This window comes from Protopterus annectens, chromosome 1.part0 (assembly GCF_019279795.1).
Source record: "Protopterus annectens isolate FY-2018-M chromosome 1.part0, PAN1.0, whole genome shotgun sequence".
NCBI classification, from domain to species: Eukaryota; Metazoa; Chordata; order Ceratodontiformes; family Protopteridae; genus Protopterus; species Protopterus annectens.
Genome location: NC_056725.1, coordinates 1,137,936,342 through 1,137,950,895, shown reverse-complemented (window position 1 = coordinate 1,137,950,895; position 14,554 = coordinate 1,137,936,342). Strand labels below are relative to the sequence as shown.

The window sequence follows — 14,554 nt, the reverse complement described above, 5'->3', positions numbered from 1 at the left end:
TAAATAAATATTATATATATATATATATATATATATATATATATATATATATATGCATGTAATGCAAAACTTAAAAAATATACCTCCAAACAAAAGCAAATACATCCAAAAAGGCTTTTAAGCATAGTAAGGAAAGGAGAGGTATAGTAAGAGAAAAAACAGGGGGCTGGAGGGTGGTTAACCTGGACTGCAACAGTGAATACACTCGAACATCTACATTTATGGTAAGTGTACACAACTGTACTATGTTCTACGTGTTTCACTGTTGCAGTCATTACATTTGGGTAGAATCCCAAAGCTATGGTTGGGAGGATGGATTTATACAGCATTAAGAGCAGCCATAAGGCCCTGCAGGACAGCAGTGGCAAAGCCAGCTCTGGATTTAGAGAAGTGAGGTAAATGGTAATGTTTGTCGAACATATGAACTGAGCTCCAGGCAGCAGCTTCTAGAATGTCTCTGGTAGGAACCCCTCTGAGAAAGGCTGCAGAAGTAGATGCGGCTCTGGTGGAAAGAGACCTGATCCCCTTGGGGATAGGTGTACCATGGTGCATACAGCAGAAACAAATACAATGGCTTATCCATTTGGAAATAGTCTGCTTTGAAATAGCCTTTCCCTCTGTCCCTGCAGCAAATGCCACCAATAGTTGTTCAGATTTTCTTAGAGATTTCGTCCTGTTTAAGTAGAATCTAAGTTGTCTGTGTACATCCAGTGAACGCAGAATCCATTCACCCTTGTTCTGTGGATTGGGGAAGAAAGTTGGCAGATGAATGGTCTGATTAAGAGCCACAGTGGATACCACCTTAGGCATGGAAGATGGATTGGTCCTGAGAGCCACCCTGTCTGGATGAAAAATAATGAAAGGCTCCACTGCTATAAGAGCCTGTAATTCTGAAATCCTTCTAGCTGAAGTGACTGCTAAAATGAAAGCTGTTTTCCAGGAGAGAAATTTTAGGTCTGCAGTAGCAGTTGGGTCAAAAGGAGGGAGAGTGAGTTTTTCCAAAACAAATTTGAGGTCCCATGCAAGAGTTGGTGCTCTCCTGGGAAGTCTTAAATTTTTGGCCCCTCTGAGATACTGCTTTAGCAGAGGATGAGAGAAGAGGGGAGTTTTTGTGTTGTAATGAGCTGAAATGGCAGAGGCATGGATTTTTATGGAAGAAAAGGATAGGCCCTTGTGAAGCATCTCAGTTAAGTATTGCAGAATCTGAGGAATATTGGGCATCGCTGTGCTTATTCCTTGTGATTGGTTCCAGGCACAGAATCGTTTCCATTTGTCAGCATAAGATTTTCTACTACTAGGTCTTCTAGCCTCCAAAATGACATCCATCACTAGTTTGCTGAGGGATGCCAAGGGTGAAATTAGTTGATTAGCCACACTGCAAGATTCAGAGTTTGGAGTTGAGTGTGCAGAATTTGGTAGTTCTGCTGAGACAGTAGGTAAGGTGTCTGAGGCAGGTGTGACACATTGCGCAGGAGTGGGTACCAGTGTTGGCGAGGCCAGTCTGGAGCAATCAGAATCATTTTTGGTTTGTCCTGTTTGACTTTTAGTAGAACTTTGCAGAGCAGAGGCAGAGGTGGAAAAGCATAGACTGATGGAGCATCCACTCTCCAAGCTTTTCTGTGATGAATTCTTGTGCAGAATTTGTCCAACTGATAGTTCTGGGGTGAGGCAAAAAGATCTATGCCTGGGTTCCCCCATTTGCATGTCAACATGTTGAAAACTTGTGGTTCCAGTTTCCATTCGTGTGGGTCCATAAGATTTCTGCTTAGTTCGTCTGCCAGAGTATTTAGCTTTCCTGGCAGGAATTGAGCTTGTAGTTGTATCTGATACGTCAAGGCCATGTTCCACAACACCATGGCTAGTCTGCAAAGGGGGTAGGAATGTGTATCCCCCCTGCTTGTTTATGTACCACATAACTGTGGTGTTGTCTGTCTTTATCAGTAGTTGTCCTGGATGAAGGTAGTCCTTGAAGGCTGTCAGAGCATTCTTTACAGCTAGCATCTTTTTCTGATTGATATGTAGGTGCATTTGATTTGGGCTCCATTTGCCCAGAATGCACTTCCCTGCCAGATGAGCCTCCCAAGCATAGTCTGATGCATCTGTTGTAGGGTTTGGGTGACAGGGGTTGGAGTGAATGGCAGTCCCTTGTTTTGGCGGCAGGCCTCTGCCCACCCATAGGAACTCTAGTTGCAGGCAAGGTATAATAGGAATCATTGTTTCCAGGCTGTGACCATGTTGACTCCATAAACTTTTTAAGTACCACTGAAGTTTCCTCATATGCAGTCTTGCATATGGAATTAGAAGAATGCAGGAGGCCATGTACCCCCAAGGCCTGCAGAATTTGTCTTGCAGATAGCAGGGTTTTTGTGGCCACCTGTCTGAAGTAAGTCATCAATTGAATTTGCTTTTCTGGCATAAGGTGAGCCATCTGGGCAGTTGTACTCAAGCTTGCACCCAGGAATGTAATTTTTTGAGAGGGTACCAGTTGTGATTTATTTTCGTTTATGGTTAGAACCCTTTTTACAAACACCAGATGCTTTAGAAGAATGTCCTTGCTTTCTGCCTGAATTAGACAATCATCCAGGTATGGATATATTTGAATATTTCTTTGCCTGCAAAATGCAATTACTGGTGCCAGGCACTTTGTGAAGATCCTGGGCGAAGTAGATAAGCCAAAGGGCAGTGCAGAGAACTGGCAATGCAAGTAGCCTGCTTTGAAGCGGAGGTATCTTCTGCAAGATTCTCTGATTGGGATATGCGGGTAAGCCTCTTTTAAGTCTAGAGTTACCAACCAGGCATTTTTGCCTAGCATAGGTAGTAACTGTTGAAGACTCAGCATCTTGAATTTTGGAATGTCCAGAAATGTGTTAAGAGTGGATAAGTCCAGAACTGGACGCCATGATTTGTCTTTTCTGGGTACCAGGAAAAGTCTGGAATAGAAACCTTGTCCCTTTTCCTCTTCTGCTACTAGTTGAATTAGCCCCCCGTGTTCATGAGGGACAGAACTTGTTTCTGGCCCTCTGCCCACTGATTTGGGGGTAGATCTGGCCATCTGTTTGGGATTGGCAATGTGTGGAAGTGAAATCTGTATCCCTGGGATACTATATTTAAAACCCATTTGTCCTGGGTAACAAGTTGCCAGTTTCGTGCATGAAGTGCTAGTTTTCCCCCCAAAGGGGCGGCTAAGAGGTAAGTGCTTGGTGATCGTAGAGGGAAGTCATTGAGACTGTTTACCATAGGGAGGTGCCTTGTTGCTTCCAGATTTGGAGGTGGAGGCACCCCATTGTTTTGTTCTAAAAGTTCCTTGTGACTGAAACCTGGAGCCTTTGGAATGTCTTGATTTGACTTGAGCGGCTCTCGAGGGGACTGGAAAGGATCAGTTCTTAGTAGGCCATTGCCTACTAAATCTTGGAGGTTGCACTTGTAAGAAATCTTTCACAGTTTGCATAGATTTAGCTTTATCTTCCATCTTTTTTAACACTTCTTCAGCCTTATTACCAAAGAGACGGTCCTGTTGTAAAGGAGCATCCAACAATTTTGCTTTAACATGGTCAGGCAGAGTTTGATCTTTGAGCCAAGCATGTCTTCTTAGCACAGATCCAGTTTCAGCAGCCCTGCAAGAGGCCTCCAAGGAATCAAAACCACATTGCAAAGTATGTTTTCCAACTTGTTTAGCTGAATGCAATAAATCATGCAATTCTTTATTTTCCACACAGTTGGAGATTATCATTTTCTGTTCAAGTAGTCCCATGATATGCTGTTGATATTTAAGCATATGAACTTAACAGTTTAAAGCCCTGACTGCCAAGGTTAGACGTGTAAACCTTCTTACCCCATCTATCCAGCACCCTGGAATCTCTATCAGGAGGAGTAGGATTTTTGGCAGAAGAGGCCTTAATGCCCTTGGGACCCTGAGAAATTGTTTCAGGATCAGCAACAGAGTTTTTGAAAAGGAATTTATTGAAGTCAGGAACCCTGTAGGATATTGTCTGGCTTACAAGGAGCCGGAGGCAGAGAATCAGGAGTAATACTGGATTCTGAAAAATCATCATCCACAATGTCTAGAACAGGGGGTATAGCCAAAGGCCTATGCTGAGGAAGTAGAAGAAAATCCCTAAGTCTCTTTTTAGATTCAGAGAAATCCTGACTTTCCCAGCGGAAATGTTCCCTTAAGGTATGTAAAGTTTCCCCAAAAGAAAAATCTTCAGGGGGAGAGGCAGAAGGAATGGAATCCTCTGCATCAGAGTCCTCATAACTAGGAATAGACAAATCCTGTTCATTAGAAGAGTCAGAAGAAATAGAATCCTGTTCAGAAGATTCATAATCAATGTCTTGCCTAGGCCTCTTAGAAGGAGGGGGTTGGCTACCCCTGACCAGAGCAATTAAATCCTCAGCCATTTTGATAATTTGTTTTTTAGGAATAGGGGCCTGCACATGTGGCCCAGGTGTCGTTTTTTTAGACATAGATTTAGATTTTGGCCTTAGTTTTGAAGATGGCGTCAGTCTAATATACAAATCTGTAGGCCTGAAAACACCCTCAGAAGCTGGTGCCTGCACAGTGGCTCCGGACCCATCTAAGGTAGAGACATCCGCGGGTACCATCACTGAAACATCTCGCGGCATACCGGACTCTGAATGCATCTCAATAGAGGCCTGTGAATCAGAAGTAGCGGGTATCAGGGGCTGTGAAAGCGCCTCACTGAGTACCGGAGAAGCGTCGTCACCGGTTTTGGACCTCGACGATCTGTCTCTTGTCTTTCTCTTTGCGTTTTTTTAGGTATTCCGGTAGTCGGATTGCTAAAACTCTTGAGCCAAAATATTTAGAAGCAAAAATATACAGACGTTTTATCGTGCACTGATTAAATTTAGCACAAAACCGACAGCAAGGCACGTTGTGATCAAGGCCTAGGCAAGGAATACAGTACAAATGAAAATCCTTATGAGGTATTTGCTTCCCACAAGTAATGCAATTATTAACTTTTACTGACATCGGTAAGGAGCAAGAAAAGGTTTCCCCAACGGGGTACTTAACTTTAGTTGAAGACTTCGGCTCTGAAACTCGAAAACGAAAATTTCAGGAGTCGGCAGACCGGTGCTTCCGCACTGCTTCTGCTTCGGGCACCACGTGGCAAGAAAGACTGATGTAATGGCATCGGCTGCATGTTTTATACCCCTGATGACCTGACGTCATGGAAGAAGGAACAGCAACTGACGCAGGACCCAAGACTTTGTTAATCAGGCTGACTGAGGGCAACCTGCCAGCAGATTACCCAAATGTAATGACTGCAACAGTGAAACTCGAAGAACATCCAGGGTCATTCTCTGCTGCCATAAAAAAACAACGAAATGAGCCAGAGAAATGCAAACTAAACAAAGTAACTTAATAAAATAAACAAACAATAGCAACGAAGCAGCCAAGTATCACCAGGTTATTAAAACTCATAAAATATTTATTAAAATAACAAACAGTAAGTGCTTTCGCTAAAGAGCTTCTTCAGACGGATAACCATTAAAAAAGAAGATCCAACTTATATAGAAAGCTATAACCAATCACAAAAGTGCATCAATTAAGTAAAGGAAGCATTTAAAAATATCAAAATACAGAAAAGACAGCCTGATATTGACTTATTATATAGCAAAGGGTATTAAGACAAATATTCATACGAAACATATATATATATATATATATATATATATATATATATATATATAGATATAGATATAGATATAGATATAAAAACAGAAAATATATATGACATATATGAACCTATCTTAAACGACATACTCTATTATAACCAGAATATTAAGGGAAATAAAAGAGACAGCCTTAAATATTTCACTTCACTTTGGGAGTCTACTTTTTTTAAGTAATGGTTTTAGGGTGGCCCTTTCATTCAGGCCATGGCCTCTATCAGCCCTGAGGATGATGATCCAATTGTTTTCCTTAAATTCTGTATGGTTCCTGATGTCCCCTTCTCTTATATGAACAAGAATGGTCTCAATTACTCTCAACAAAAAATGGTGGTCATCACCAGAGCGAGCTACATGTTTGGCCAGAGCATTATGTTCCGAACGTTTCCTTATGTGATAAATATGCTCCCGAATTCTATCACCAAGACACCTATTTGTTTTCCCAACATAAAAAGAATGGCAAAGTTGATATTCTGCAAGATAAACAAGATGAAATGTTTTGCAGTTGGCCTCTATTTGAAAAATAAAATCTTTACCCAAGTCTGGATGATAGAACAGGTCAGAGCTATCAATATATTTGCAAAAATTGCAAGTACCACATGGTCTTGCAAGACCTATTGCTTTATGCTGGTGACCTGATTTATGACGTAATAATCTTTTCAAATTCTTCCTATTTCTAAATGTAAATCTAGGGTGGTCACCCACTATCTTACTAATCTCTTCATTCACCTCCAAGACAGACCAGTATTTGCCAAAAATTCCTGTAAGTTCTTTATTGTCCATAGTATAATATAACAGTACTTTCAAATAATGAAAACTATTTATAACAGGATCTCTAGATGTTTCTATTTGTGTTCCAAAGTAGGGAGCTGCACTGCCATCACGTAAAGACTGAATATCTGCTAAATGCTGTGATATCTCACTCACAGAATAGCCTCTAGATAGGAGTCTATCTTTAAATTCAGAGATCTGTTCAGAGAAGCATTTATCCGTAGCATTCAGTCTTGAAATCCTAATCCCTTGACCTCTTATCAAATTCTTAAAGACATATCCTGGATGCATGCTGGATCTCAGTAGATAGCTGTTCCTATAGCATGGCTTATGAAACACACCAGTATTAATTAGACCATTACCTAGTTTTTCTATGAATAAATCTAAGTATTCTATTCTATTATAGGACCAACTTATTGTGAATTGCTGTTATTTAAATGGGAAGAAAAAATGGTATCACGTCTGATGAAGTTTACTATATTGGTAAACGAAAGTGCTTACACATTTGTTGCATTTTAAATAACTTTTTTATTAAAGGCGGTTGTATTTCCAGTTGGCACAGTATTTTATTTTGCCTTTGGTAAGAGAACCAACAGTGGCATTTTCTGCAGAAAATTTACATTTGATTAATAAAAGCACTCCTAGGATTTATATACATTTTATACACACACAAAAATGTGCTTAATAACTCCAAGATCTCGGTACCACTGAGTAAGGCAGAATAATCTGAATCATCACAGTTTAAGAGTTAGCATATATTCTCAGATTCACAGCAGTTCAACAGTTCTGAATATCTTAATTATATTCCTCAAGCATTGAAAGCAGCACCCCTCATCCATCCTTAGGTCCACCTGTAACTCTTTATATCATCTTCTCTCAAACTTGACTGACAGCAGTCCAGAACCACTATGGACACAGACAAGCCCAAGTGGCAGATCCTTCTGCTTTTTATCCTATATAAAATAAAAGGCTTCACCACTAAAGATCAAGAATTTTCGGCCTACCCTTTTGCAGGTTAACAGTCATCTTATTTGGCAGGACACTTTCTATATTCAGTGGTACTCTCTTTGGTAAAGCTGACCATAGTAAGAGGAACTTATCCATGCAGTTACACCCCAGGCATTCTAATAACCTGAAAATTCTTTCTCAAACTCTATGTATAGTCTAATTTCAACAACCGGAACTCCTGCTCCACGTGGATTTCTTGCAGCGCAACATGCTGGTCTCCTACTATCTTGGACACTTGCCTCAACTCTACCTGCTAGCACTTATTTTTTCCCCCACCACATTACAGATCACTTTTGACTGCATATCTGACTGAAAATGTATGGCCTCAGGGTGATTACGATTCCATCTAAGCTAAGGAGCTAGTCAATTTTCCCTTCCATTTTGTTCAAAATTAGTCACTGCTCTACTTCCAACAGTATCAGGACATATTTCTCCCCTGAGGTTGACTTCATTTATCACTGCAGCTCTTTAATCCACTTTACACTCAAAGTAAATACATCAATGCTCAATTCCATTATTGGAATGTCTAGTAGCTGCATCAATATACCGCCTCCTTTTTTTTCACTTTACTACAACCTCTCCCTAAGCATAATGTGCCAAAAATGGGAAACAAAAACTGTGTCAAATATCCCCACAGGTTTTACTACATAATTACCATTAACGACATAACAGCAACATTTAAGTCAAACAGGATGTCAGCTCCTCTCAAACACATGAGGATTTGTTAACTTGGACAAGCAGCAGGAACATTAAACTGCCACTAAAAGGAAACACTCGAGTGATAAAAGTCAACTTATCTACTGGAGCTGCAGAGCTGCCTACCAAACCTGTATGTATGGTTATGCTGTCTGAGGAATATGCAGTCATTTGTTTCAAAATAAAATCAGACATAGGCTGGTACTTTGCCTAGCACACTAAAACTACAACATCCATCACAGCACTCTCTCTCTCGCTCTGTTCTTGTTTAAAATTACAGCCGAGTGCGCCCCCAGGCATAAATGCAGTTGCTTCCTACTACACCTCTAGGTGTCAAACATTGCTTGCTTATATTTGCATTAATAATTCCCAACCATGCTACATACAAGGTATCACAATATTTTATCTTGAAGCATACAGATGGCAAACTGTATTGATATTTGACCTCTTTCAATGAGTATTTGTTATAACTGTAAGGTGATAACTTCATATTTTAAAGGCTCAAACCACACCTACTGGGAGTTAAATAGACACTCAAAAGAGCTGCACTGGAGGGAATGAGTTAAATATCTGAGTATTTAGAAATTTATAGTGGGGCATGGGTTTTACTACATGTTCTTAAAGACACAGTAACGATTCTGCGTATTTATATATTTACTGTGTCTATCAGTCAGCATTAATGCACATTTGGCTAGAATTTTAAGTGGTATACCACAAGCCTAACGGAAAGGAAAGCAACCACAAGTCAAGTGTATATGCAAATGCCACACTTACTAGATACGTTTAATTTGGGACATATGACCCCTGTTTACAAAGCTTCAGCTCTGATTTTCATACTTGGAAGACATAACATCACCAATTCACCTGAAAATGTTTCTCACCTAAATTGAATTATTCTCAGCCTTAGAAGAGATTCAATGTGTGTTTATTAAATAAAGCACCAAAAGATTACACATTAACTTTCAGTAAGCTGCATAAACGTCCAAAGACTGTTTTCTTAAAGCTAATACTGAGAAAATCAATTATTTTAATCTACAAATGCCTTGCATCACTGCGGGTACCCAAAGTTACACCCACAGAAATTAAACATGAGAAGTGGTCAGCAAAGAGCAGCGAAGGTTAATAAACTGGCATTGCATATTTTAATTATTGTAAATTACTCACCATTAATTCTAAAAGATAAAATTCACATTCAAGTATCTGCAAAAGAAAAAAAAATAAATCAAGTATGCAATATATGCAGAATAATACAATCTCAATTAGTAAAAACTTAAGCTGTGAAGCATTAGGTCCTGAGGTTTAGTTGTTACCTTGATTGTTAACTTCCTCTATAAAGATGCCAATGAAAAACTAATAAATCAAGAAAAATAAAATGTATGGCTACTCATCAGAAAACTGAATCTGTGAGCAAACCTTCAGCTGCAGGAAGAAAAGAGAATGATAAAAGGCATCTGGACTGCAAATACACAAACCTTTTCCAGGATACTGTAAGGTAACACTCACAAGTCACATCCCTTAATGTATTGCAAGGATGGGATATAACAAATCTGACCAAATGAAAAATATGTCCTAGAAGACCGTGATTAGACAGCAGGATGTATCTTATAGCCAAGAGCTGTGAAGTCACAGACCAACATTACAGTGAGCAATCATAATTTTATATCTGCTATCACAAGGCTCTAGCTGCTGTAACAAACATGACAACAGTCCCCAACTTAAACCTCCTGGCTGGCTGTCTTAAAGGAATATTCCCTTGATAACAGTGGTTGCACTGAATACCACAACTTAGAGGCTACATCTAACTATACACGGTGTTTAGGATGACCAAGGATTGGCTGTGCAAGAGTCATCCAAGAACCCAGATTAGAGACAAGTTCAGGCAAAACATGCTTATTCAGTGAAATCTGAAAACTATAAGTAAAGGCACTATTTAGAAATGTTTTGTCTTTATATATATATATATATATATATATATATATATATATATATATATATATATATATTTATATACATGTATGTATATGTGTGTATATATATATATATATATATATATATACACACACGTGTGTGTGTGTGTGTGTGTGAATTACTCTACCGGAGTAATCTTCACATTCAGTCACTAGTGAGAAAGTACCGTTGTGCAAGAACTTTCCATAACAGTAGATGTCTTACTGCTTACTGTTACAGTATTCCAAACTGCTGTGTTATCTTGACAAATAGCCTGGACATCCAGTAGAGGAGACAAAGCCAAAACCTTTCATACAGCCATACATCCAATGTGTGATCTAAGCCCTAGGACATAAAGGTATACAAGCAGACTATGAGCGTAAATGCTTAGCCCATCTCCAAGCCAGTAAGCATGTAAAGGGCTGAGAAACAAAATAACTGGTCAGCTAATAGGGGGGAGGCAAAATGACAGTAGCTTCCCTCAGTCCATATAAAAGAAAGATGGAAGATCAGAGGGAAGTTAGGGTGGGAAAGAATACTTCAACAGTGATCAGTAGGACATCTACTGTTATGGAAAGTTTTTACAAAACTATTCTATGTGTATTATCCTTCCTTAGATCACTGTTGCAGTATTCAAACTGTTAGGTCATTCCCAAAGCTTACGAAGTGAGAAAGGTGGTTGGATGAGAAACAGAACTGTCCAGTAATCCAGAAAGGACTGACCTGGTGAAGGTAGCTCTGGATCTCGAGAAAGCACCCATTCTATAATGTTTGGTAAAAATATGCACAGAAGACTAAGTAGCTGCTTCTAGGATTGTTTTACAGTCAATCCCTATGTAAAAAAGTGCAGTACAGGACTGAAGAGGAAGAGAAAGGAAATGGCTGGTGACACCCTACACTTTGGTGGTAAGAAAGCCGGTATGAGTTTGGTATTTGGACTGCACCCCAAGAAAACTACAAGGTGGGTTGGTTTCATTGCAGACTTCTTATGTGGACTGTAGGCCCCAGGCCCTGAAGAATGAACAAGGTGAAGTTGAAATGAGTCAAGAGTATCTGCTGATAAAATAGCCATATTAGCAGATTATCCAAAATAAGGGAAATCAGAGGAATTCCCCGAGTCTTGCAATAAACTATGAGTGGAGTGAGAGACTTTGTGGAAACTAGGGGCTGCAGAAAGTCCAAAAGGCGAAGTAGAGAACTGAGAGCATGAGGAGTAAGTAGAACATCTCAGAAATTTCCTGTAAGCAGGGTGAAGAGGAATGTGGAGATCAGCACCCCTTAGGTCCAGGAATACTAGGAAGGCTTGTGGAAGAATGAATGGTAGCAGATTTAAGTACAACATCTTGAAAGATGGGACAGAGAAGAGTGTTAAGGGTGGACAGATCCAGTATAGGTTTCCAGTCTCGTTTTCTTGGAATGAGGAACAGTCTGGAATAGAACCCTTTTCTCCTATATTGTGGAGGCATATGTTCCATTGTGCCTTGCTTAGGCAAGGCTTGAAAGATGGGAGACAACAACTGTATCTTACCGGATTGTGAGGAGGAGGAATGCCACTGAATGGAGGAACTTCAAAGTCATTCTGAATGATGGGAAAAAACCCATCTGTGTAAATTGAGTAGCCCTTTTATTAGGGATGAGGTGAACCTTTTAGATAGGGGAAGGGATGGACTGAAGTACGGAGAAGGTGACAGAGTAGTTGGACAGTCTTGTCTGGGAAGGGATGCCCCTAAGATCTACAGCCCGTTAGGTTTGTTTTGGAATCTTTTCTTAGGCATTTTCTTAGTCTTTTTTTTCCAAATTTTTTTATTAAATTTTTGATAATATGAAATCAAAAAGTGATATACAGTACAACAGAAGTTGTTGATGTTACAATTTGTATAGCATGAGTAAGTTATTAAACTAGGTGTAGACACACTAATAAAACGCTTTCAGTTTAGCTTACAATTTGCATAGCATGAGTACATTATTAAACTAGGTGTTCACACACTGTAATAAAACTTTTTAATTTAGCTAAAGTTAACATAGGAATACTATGAAGTTATGATTGCGTTATGGTACAGTCAGGCGGTATGAATATAGAAAGGCAATTAACCTATACATTTTGGTAATACAATACGAGTATATCCTTTAGGCATAACACCAACATAATGATGCACAAAAAATAAACTATTATACATGGGAGTGCCTTCTGTGTTGAGTCTGCATGTCCTCCCCGCGGTTGAGTGGGCGTTCGAAAGACATGCGTTGAATGGGCATACCTTCGTTATGGTTGAGCGTCGGGCTGGCAACTCAACACCATAATTACCAACTGCCAATCATTAGCGGACCAGAGTTCTGCTGTGGCGACCCCTAACTGGGAAAAGTCGAAAGACAAACAACAACAACAACAACATATATACATATTTACAAAAATGTCACCTTAGTTGATGTTATTACTCTTAACTAAACAGAGTGTTTAGTAACTATGAATTTTCACATACTTTGCCATTCATGATAAAATAACAAGTAATTAAGTTTTACAGTATTTCTGATAATATGTTTGGTTCTTTTGACTTTTGGTAAACAGCTTCTTCGCTAATACATGTTTTTTTAACCATGTTCTTATACTCTGTCCAAGTAAGTTTGGATTGGTCCAGCCAGGTTTTAGCTAAAATTTTAATAGGGCACACAATGTTAAAGTGATATGTTTAGTGAGGCTATTATTATCGTTCTTGAAAATATGTAGTATTGCTGTTTCCCATGATAAAGTACATTTTGAGTATCCTTTTTTTTTTTTAAGAGGAATCTCAGTGAGCACTTCAGTTTATAAATGTTTTTTGCAGCTCCAGAAGATATGCAGAATATCAGCTTCTTTATTAGGACAAAAAGGACAATAGGGTGACTTAGACGGATTAAATTTAAGATGGACGGTTGTATGGTATGCATTATTGAAGACCATGAGCTGAGTGTATATTAGTTTCTTAAATGGTGTCAGTTTTATGGTGTTTCCAATGGCTAATTCTTTCCGATTTTCTGTCAAGTTGCTATATTTTCCTTCCCAGTACTTTGAAAATATGATTGTATTTTGACATTTAATTTTAGTTATTAATTTATATGAATATGAGAGCAATTTCTTTTTGTATAAAAGCAACTTTTGAATTTGTTGTGCTATTTTGATATCTTGCTCATTTACAATAATATCCTTAGTTACTGTGTTAATTAAGTATAAGATTTGTTTTATTACCACGTATTTATTACTTGCAATAAGTATGTACTTGATGTTTTCCATTGATAGGTTTTGTAACTGGTAGAAGTCCCATACTGTATGATTTTTTATTGATGGATATTTATCCAAGTTTAACATAGAGTTTGCTAGTTTTATATCAAGATTGTTGTGTATTGATTGTAGAAGACTAATCATATTTTTTTTAGCTTTAATGATATCAGTAGTTTTTTGAAGATTTCACACTTATTGATTAGAAATGGGTGAAATTTTAATGTCTTAAAGAGTTTCTTGATTTAGGAAGGGAATCGCTTTCGGGTTAATTTTAGATGGAATAATATTTTGGTGAAATAATTTAATCCATAACGGGTACCACTCATTACTTAATGGATCGTAGTTAGCTATTTGAATAATGCGGCTAACATTAATTCTTTTGTGATAGAGTTGGAAGTCCGGAAAGCTTAGACCTCCTTTTTCTTTTGGGAGTATTAGTTTGTTGTAATTAATTCTTGCACTCTCTGGGTACCAAATGAATTTTGCTAGTTGAACTTTTATGTTATTAAAAAAGGTAGCTGGAATTTTCATGAAAGTAGCATTCATTTGATATAAAATTTTAGGCAGTATGTTCATTTTGACAACTGAGGCCTTCGATAAAGTAGAAAGTTTATGCTTTTCCCATTTGCTAATGTTGCAGACTATAGTGGTCCAGGTTTTAAATATGCTATTAATCATATCTGATTGTATACGACTAAACATTATACCTAAATATTTCAAAGTATATTCCACTTTTATATTAGTTTCAGGAAAATAAAATTCCTTATGGCCTAGGGGATTTAGAGGATAGATAATTGATTTATTAAGATTAATCGCATAGTTTGATACTTGGGAGTAATTTTCTATAGAAACTAAGATTTTTACCAAGATCAGTATCAGGGTAGACAGTAAATATTTAGGTCATCTGCAAAGGCTGTGTATTTTATTTAGGTTTTGATACTGAAACAAGGTAATGGTCTGTTCTTTGACTAAGTAGTAGTGCCTCTATATAGAAATTGAACAGGTTTGGGGAGAGTGAGCATCCCTCTCTGGTGCCATTAACAATTATTGGGTTAGATGTTTTCTTATTAATATAAAATGTTGTAGCTGCCTTACTATATAGTGTTTTGATCATTACGTATTCCTGTGGGAATTCAAACTGACAGAATATAAAAAGGAGGAATTTTTGATTGACTCTGTCAAAGG

General features: G+C 38.4%; 1 protein-coding gene across 1 annotated transcript in view; it reads right to left on the bottom strand.

Moving 5' to 3' along the window:
- Positions 1 to 14,554, bottom strand: part of CCNC (cyclin C) — a 956,952-nt gene that overhangs the window by 432,682 nt on the left and 509,716 nt on the right. The window contains exon 7 of the mRNA XM_044065080.1: positions 9,331 to 9,366. Within this exon, the coding sequence (XP_043921015.1) occupies positions 9,331 to 9,366 (36 nt within the window). The remainder of the gene's footprint in view (positions 1 to 9,330; positions 9,367 to 14,554) is intronic.